Genomic DNA, 7,750 nt, shown 5'->3' with positions numbered 1-7,750 from the left:
GAAAGAAAAATGAAGGTAATATTAGTGTGGATCACAGCGTCAGAATAATTGAACATTGGAAGAGGAATATTAAGATCTTTTTGTAAAAAGATTGTTAAAAAATAGAACTTTAATATATTTCTCAAATATAACAATTATACATTCAGAACACTGTTTTTATAGGAATCCCTAATACTAATATCTTCTACATTTTACGCAAAATTATATAATTCGTAGGTATTTGTATCCCCTGTTGTACAAATTGATTTCGTAGCACCCTGCTTTCATAACACTTAATACATATTATTAAAAATATAATACTGTATGCTACATGTTTTATCAACACAGACGTATTATATCTATAATACATAATAGCGTTTTATTGAGGAACTTAATTGATATTAGTAAGATAAAAGATTAGTAAGATATTTAGAAAAGGAAGAAGTTAACGTTAAATGTCGATAAATCGAAGGTTCTTCTTTCCGGAAAAGGAGGCGGTAAAAGTAAGAAGAGAAAATGGGAATGGAAAGAAAAAGAATTGGAGCAGATAATACAATATCTTAAATATTTAACATATATTTTTAACAAAAACGAGAAGAATACAGAACAGTTGAAAGGGTTGATAAGGAAAGGTAATCTGGCATTAAGGCAAATGTGTGGAATTGGAGTTTATTTGACTTATTGGAAATAAATTTATTTGACAGTTTAGTAAAGAATGTGATATCGTACGGAACAGAAATCTGGAGATGGGAGAGAAGAAATGAATTAAATAGAATATATAATAATTACATATAATCGTTAAGAGAGAAAAAGAAAGAAACAGAAAAATATAAACAAAAGAGAATGCGTTCTTAGAGAAAGGGATGAGGATGTACAACTTCAAGAACGATTCAATAGGATAATAAATTCTAGGTTTAACTAGATATAAGGATCTAATAACAGATGGGATACCAAAGTACTTACTTCGTTAATAACAGGATTAAAGGAAACCAAATTGATCTAGGGCGAGATATGATAATTTAAAGGAAACAGAGATAGTATTAGGAAATTGATATGATGACAAACACAGAGTATGTATGATATGGGGAATGGGCGAACCGATATAACACTTTCGAAGGCTGTACAATGAGATTGAAAAAGGAAGTGTAAAAATTGAAGAGATTTTGAGCAATAAGGGCTCAAAAGAAAGGACAAGATGGCTAGGGATGTTGGATAGAGAAAGGAAGAAGAAGACAGAGATGTGCGAGTCAATTGCGGACAACGGTTAGAGCCGATGTTAGTGGAGTTAAAAGGGAAGGCAAGTAAGCAGGAGAAAACAAGTGTAATAGGACAAAAAAGCAATAGGCAATAGTTTTACATTAGTTCAGCTTTAATTTTAATTTTCTGTGAACTAAACCAATCAAGTTCCTTTTCTAAAGCTATCGAACCGAAAAATAAAATAATAGTAACAAAAATAAGAGTGTATTTGATAAACTATCCTTGATTACTATGTATATACCTAATATCACCATTTTCAAATGAATGTTCATTAATTCAATTTCTAAAAACTATACCAGTAACTAAAACCTAGTCATTTTGGAGACTATTTGACATTCTCAATTACTGTATTCTGTACCCATATTTTAAATCCAGCACCTTTCTTACAATGTCGTATAATGTTTAAAATGCCGATTATCATGTAAAGTATTGATATAGCAATATAATAACCACCATAAACAAAATACTGGAAAAAAAGTACAATGTAAAACATTTCAATTTCAATAACAATATCAATATCAATATGAATGTCAGTATCAAATAGAAATCTAATCAACTAATAGAACTCATAAAAAGAGATAAAAACAAGTTATTTTTTTAGTTTGTTTATTCATTTTATGCTCTTATATTTTATTTAAAATAATTAAAAATTATTAAACGTTAGATGTCACAAATATGGATTTTTTATGTCTTATATCGTTTATCACATTCCTCGTATCTTTAATATATTTACATTAGAAAAGTTTCAATAAGTTAAAATTTTGCATAACTTGAAAATAAAAAGTAAAATAACTAATTCTGCAATTAACATGATAAAATATTATTATGTAATTAAGATATTAAAGATTATATATATATATATATATATATATATATATAATATAAGTATTGTTTAGTACTTGTAATAAATTGAACTGATATTGTAACATCTTTACTATCTATAGTTATATATTATTGAAGAATTTTTACTTTCTAATAATTCCAGCTATAAAAGTTATTTTTTCTAACGTTGAATGTACATTGAAACGTACAATCCTATTAATAATCGTGTACTAATTTAAAATCGTTATTACAATATAAAAGTACCATCGCAAATTGTTAATAACAAATATGTATCACAAATGTCACACCACATCAAATGTCATTAATAAATAAAATTCTATTACTAAATTATAGAGTCTAAAATTACTAATAGATGAAAAACCATTTTAAGTTAATATAATAACTAATTATTAATAAAATAAGTACACTAATGCCTGTTTAATTATTACATTCTCGGATCTGACTTTCAAAATTATCTAAAAAGATAGGTGTACTGGAAATTATAGGCTACTATATTTTTCGAATTTGCTTGTTTTTTAAGCGGGAACTAAATGTAAGAAACATCGAGCATAAGTGAAATACAATATATCGCACGATCGTGCTTATTCATACAATTAAAGTTCGTTCCAATACCATGTACAATATCATTTTAGAACCTCACCGATTTGATTAATATTATTTTTCTTATTTTTTAGTTCTAGGAATTTGTATGTATAAGCCTACGACAGTTAAATAGGCGTTGCTATACTATATTATACAAACAAAATAAGCAATACCAGGTATATATTCATTCTCAATGTAAAACATCGGTGTAAATAATTCTTTAACCAATAGTTATTAACATTTTTTCGACACATTTTTATGAGTTTTATTAGCTCTAATAGTATTTAAATAATAATCTTACCTGAGATCTCAGATTTAATTTTAAATTTCCATTCACTACTATAGCTGTTAATACACTTTGCAATAGTAGTGCAAAAAAAGTATTTATACCAAATATTAAACCATAACTATCTTCTGATATGCATTTTGCAACTTCAAAACTGTAAATTATACACATAAAATTAAAATATATGTGACCTATTATTTTATTTGTAACAAATAATTTCATATGAAACTGAACCTTGCAACAGTAACCATTGTATGATAAATGATTCCAAATACTATGTACATAGCATATAACAACCAAATACTGCAACTATATGAAGATACCACTAATAAAATACCTTCCACAAGTGACATAGATGATACTACTATGTCTCCAATTAAAGACCAATTAAATGGTATCTTCCCAATACAGAAAACAGTGATTGTACCTATTAATAAAAATAAATATATTGTATTACTATCACAAATATTAATTTATATATATTATACTATGTTACTTTATCAATTAAGTTATACATTGTGCAAAATAACTTGTTCACCTATAATTGTATATAAAGCATCTACAGCTCCATTGTAAATTTTATCTCCAGGGACTACAGCAGTTTGCCACAATAATTGTATATAACTAATTACTTGCAAATATCCACAAGTTGAAAATGACCACCATATTGACCACTTTACAACATGACTATTCAAATATGCTTGTAAGAAATCTTTCCATAATAGAACATAAGCTTCTTTAACTTTATGTATTAGTGAAATATTAGAAAAAGAACACTCAGATTGTTCAGAACTGTGTAAAACTTGATTTATATCATTTTGTTGCAATACAATTGTTCCATTATGAGTTAAGAAATTATTTTTATTTTTTCTATGAAAGTAAATAGACTGGCCAACTGAAGGTATAAAGAATGCCCATATTGTTGCAAATGTAATAGCTGAAAGATGAAAATTATTTCATATGACGAATTGAATTTTTTAATAGAATATGTGTTATTAGAAATACAATAACCTACAATAAAATAAATCTCTTATAAATCTCTTTTAAATTAGAAAATTTAATTTAAAAGCTTATAAATATAAAAGATCTTTTGCCATATACTAATATCTAAATTATTATTAAAAAAAAAATATAACATACATTATTTTTATCTCACATTAATATGAAAATGATCATTTCTATTTTATATAAATGCACAAAAATAAGTACCTCCAATTGTAAGGTAATTTAATTGATGATAATTTAATATATCAAAAGATACTGTTAATTGTGCAATAATACCAGCCATACAACGACCAACTAGAGCTGCTGCTTTTGTATGACTAGTTACTTCCTGATAATGTTTTCTGTCAACTTTAGCATAGATATATGTGTAATATGCTACTTCCGTGGATAAAAACAAGCCATAAAAGAATTCTAAAACTTGCATAGTTAAAACATCTTGTCCAAGTATTATTAAGAGAAATGTAATAGTTCCAGAAAGACCACATAAAATAATAATTGGCTTATATCGTACAAAGTCGGTTATTAAAAATACTATAATTAATGTTGCAAAATAGGAATATGTGGAAACAGGAAATATTTTCTGGTTTACCTGAAAGATAATGACAATCTTACAAAATTTTGTATTGCAAATATATTATGTAACAATTGTTCAAAATAAAGAAAAAATTCAACAAAAAGAATACATATAAAATTCACAACATTTTCAAAATTATTCATTAATTTCTTAACTACTACTATTAACTACTACTTATTATTATTATAACTACTACTAATATTAGTCATTATGTATATAATTTAGTTACTTGAACATCTGTAAAATTTTTCCATGGTCCTGTTAAATAATCAGTCACAAAAGACTCTGAAGGCCTAAACTCTTTAAAGCAACCAAATACACACAAAATACATGAAATTATTATCCACTTCATACTAATAGCATACTTCTCTCTCCTGCTTTGCTCTGATTTGATTTCTTAAATTATAATATCCTTTCAACATCTTTTTATGTCACATGTCATTCATATTTCATTCAGAGTATCTAAAAAACACATGTATTACCAATTTACAAAATTGATTTGATCATTCTATGTCATCACTCAAATCATGATCACTAGATTTTCAAATATATGTAATTTTGAACTTTCTATTTTACTGGCACTAAAACTTTCTTCTACATTTAATCAATTTCTAAGAACTATTTTCCTATGATATTAATTTTGTTAACATTCAATATTGTTGCTTTAATATTGTTGCCAATAATATTACAATTATAACCAAATTTTATAAAACATTAATCCTTTCTTATAATACTCAAACAAGCAATAATTTAAAAACTTACTGTCTACGTTGGATATTAATTTTATTTTATTTATATATTATTATCACAAATAACTTTATTATTTAAAACGTCATAGCACATAACTCACAACTTAAACGATACTGACAGTTCCGACCAACTGTACATTCACTAGCCCAAATTGTAAGATCGAACACGATGAGGGCGCGACAATCTTATCATACAATAAGAAGTTAAAGGAAGGGAAGATTTTATCGAATTAAGCTGGCATCAAGTGGCGTATATGTGTATACAATTAAATAAATTAAGATTAAATGCCATTAGAATTCTTCGAGCGCACGCACGTGATTTATGGTATCATCGAACAGTTACAACAAATCGATTTGTATGCAGTTACACGAATCCAAATGTAACATTGTACAATGCGTAAAATCCATTGAGCAATATTCACCAGTCTAATTTTGAACAGACCGATTCGTGACAAATGCACTTTGCATGTACGCACTTTGAACTAACACTCATCTGAAATTATATATAAAATGTTATTTTAGATGATTTAGTCACAATAAATAAGTCAGAAGTTCTTACAGCCATATAATGTAATCTGTTAAAATGTATCGTACAAATGTAAGCATAACAACCACTACTGCTTACTTTCTTTTATTTCTAACTTTTATTTTTAATTAATGTAACATATATTTTCATGCAGTATTTCATGTATCATATACTTTATGTCATCATAACATAATTTATAAAAAATTATCTTTTATAGCAAAATGGGCAACCCCAAAGGGCAAATACTGAACCCATTCATCAAAATCGAACAAATGGAGGAAGGCAACCTCCTCCTATAAATATTCCAATAACAGTTTCAGAGCAATTTAGAGAATCATGGTTAACTGCTATTATTGGACTTATTATGTTTGCAACTGGCATGTGCCTTTTATTTTGGAATGAGGTTTGTGAATTGATTAAACAGAAAAGTTTGTATTTTAAAACTACATTTATTATGTAGTTTACTATATAGTATACTATATCCATAATATTATAGGGAAGAGCAGTGAAAGTAGCACATTCTTTAGACGAAGCTTTACATAATGTAGCAGTGCTTCCAAATACGATGAAATTATTACCTGAATATGAAGGACGTTTGATACATTTATCAGGTCCATTAAAGATATCAGAACCATTAACTGAACCTGATTATGGCGTGATTGTATCAAGTGTGAAACTGAAACGCAGAGTTCAGATGTACCAATGGGTTGAGATAGAAGAAGAAAGAAGGTATGTTATAAAACATATTTCTTTTCATTATAAATAAATTTGTATAATTTATCATTTATGTAATTTAGCTTTGGAGGAGTAGCAGAAGAAGAAAAGCATTATTATTACACAACAGAATGGAAAGATAAACTTGTTGATTCAGATCATTTCTATATTAGAACTGGTCATCATAATCCAAAAGAAATGCCTATTAAAAGCCAAGTGCAGATTGCAGATGAAGTTAAGATTGGTGCATTTACTCTTGGAACTGAATTGAAAAAGAATTTTAATGATTTTGTAGAAGTTACCAGTGATGAAAGACCTGAAAGTAGAGATATTAAAATGCACTCGGGTTTATACTATCATAGCTCTAATTTATGGGAACCTGAGGTATACAACTATACCTTTGAATCTATTATGAACTTAAAACAATATACTAAATAATTGACCTATTTGTTTATAGGTAGGTGACATACGTATACAATTTTCCTACGCAGGAAAAGGAGGAGATATATATTCCATAGTTGGCATGTTGCAAAAAGGAACTATTGTGCCATATATTACAACACATGGAGAAGAAATTTTACTTCAACGAAAGCACAAAATATCAGTAGATCAGATGTTTCATTTAGAACATGTGCACAATTACTGGCGTACGTGGAGTATTAGGTAACATAATTTTCAATATTCCTCGAAATCTTAAAATTCATTATTATAATATTCTTAATTATTTCAGAGGGCTTGGATGGTTAGTCCTATTTTTAGCAGCAACATGTTTAGCAAATATATTAAGGACAGTAATTCTGAATTCAACATTCTTATGTGGAATTATTGCAGTTGAATCTTTAACAATGTCTGTATCAATGTCTATTAGTTTACTAGTAATTGGTTTTGCTTGGGTTTGGTATCGACCAGTAATAGGTCTTTGCCTAGCATTAGCATCAATTTTACCATTTATTTATTCAACATTAACATCAGCATCTCAATCTCAAAACCGTGATAATTATAGAAGGCTATGAATTTTTATTAAATAATTAAATTTTATTTATGTAAATATATTAACATATATCCTCTTTTTTATTATACTTCAATGTGCTTATTTTGTGTGATCTAACAAAAAATGTTATTATATCTAGTCTTACTAAATTTCATCAATTATATCGTAAACTGTTATATTATAGAAATGTCATTAACAGTTACAAATATCTAAAATGTAGGCAATAAATTATTTTGTAAACATT

General features: G+C 27.0%; 2 protein-coding genes across 3 annotated transcripts; one reads left to right on the top strand and one right to left on the bottom strand.

The window, feature by feature from the left end:
- Positions 1–778: 778 nt before the first annotated feature.
- Positions 779–5,429, bottom strand: LOC138179285 (thiamine transporter 1). The gene is made up of 7 exons (XM_069111910.1): positions 5,289–5,429; positions 4,756–4,988; positions 4,157–4,541; positions 3,486–3,884; positions 3,182–3,374; positions 2,963–3,101; positions 779–1,702 (listed from the first exon to the last, which is right to left on the bottom strand). Exons 2-7 carry the CDS (start codon positions 4,876–4,878, stop codon positions 1,562–1,564), a joined length of 1,380 nt encoding a protein of 459 aa, XP_068968011.1. The 5' UTR covers positions 4,879–4,988; positions 5,289–5,429; the 3' UTR covers positions 779–1,561.
- Positions 5,430–5,463: 34 nt separating this feature from the next.
- Tmem43 (Transmembrane protein 43) lies at positions 5,464–7,573 on the top strand. 2 transcript variants are annotated; one of them, XM_069111914.1, is made up of 6 exons: positions 5,464–5,600; positions 6,019–6,204; positions 6,298–6,530; positions 6,599–6,899; positions 6,973–7,178; positions 7,246–7,573. In XM_069111914.1, exons 1-6 carry the CDS (start codon positions 5,598–5,600, stop codon positions 7,526–7,528), a joined length of 1,212 nt encoding a protein of 403 aa, XP_068968015.1. In that variant the 5' UTR covers positions 5,464–5,597; the 3' UTR covers positions 7,529–7,573. The 2 variants fall into 2 exon arrangements, with proteins under 2 accessions (XP_068968015.1, XP_068968014.1); XM_069111913.1 differs by lacking the exon at positions 5,464–5,600 and adding an exon at positions 5,733–5,873.
- Positions 7,574–7,750: the final 177 nt, after the last annotated feature.

The sequence above is a fragment of the Bombus flavifrons genome, chromosome 4 (assembly GCF_040668555.2).
Source record: "Bombus flavifrons isolate JBK064 chromosome 4, iyBomFlav1_principal, whole genome shotgun sequence".
Lineage (NCBI taxonomy): Eukaryota > Metazoa > Arthropoda > Insecta > Hymenoptera > Apidae > Bombus > Bombus flavifrons.
The sequence above is the reverse complement of the archived record's forward strand: the minus strand, read 5'-3'. Positions and strand labels throughout refer to the sequence as shown.

Excerpts from the sequence above, each read along its gene's own strand:
- LOC138179285 (XM_069111910.1), bottom strand. The coding sequence starts at position 4,878 with ATGAAGTGGATAATAATTTCATGTATTTTGTGTGTATTTGGTTGCTTT. Across the intron at positions 3,102-3,181 it reads ACAATGGTTACTGTTGCAAG|TTTTGAAGTTGCAAAATGCA; the intron begins GTTCAGTTTCAT and ends TATAATTTACAG. Across the intron at positions 1,703-2,962 it reads AATTAAATCTGAGATCTCAG|TATTTTGTTTATGGTGGTTA; the intron begins GTAAGATTATTA and ends CTTTTTTTCCAG.
- Tmem43 (XM_069111913.1), top strand. Across the intron at positions 6,900-6,972 it reads CTAATTTATGGGAACCTGAG|GTAGGTGACATACGTATACA; the intron begins GTATACAACTAT and ends ATTTGTTTATAG. Across the intron at positions 7,179-7,245 it reads TGGCGTACGTGGAGTATTAG|AGGGCTTGGATGGTTAGTCC; the intron begins GTAACATAATTT and ends TAATTATTTCAG.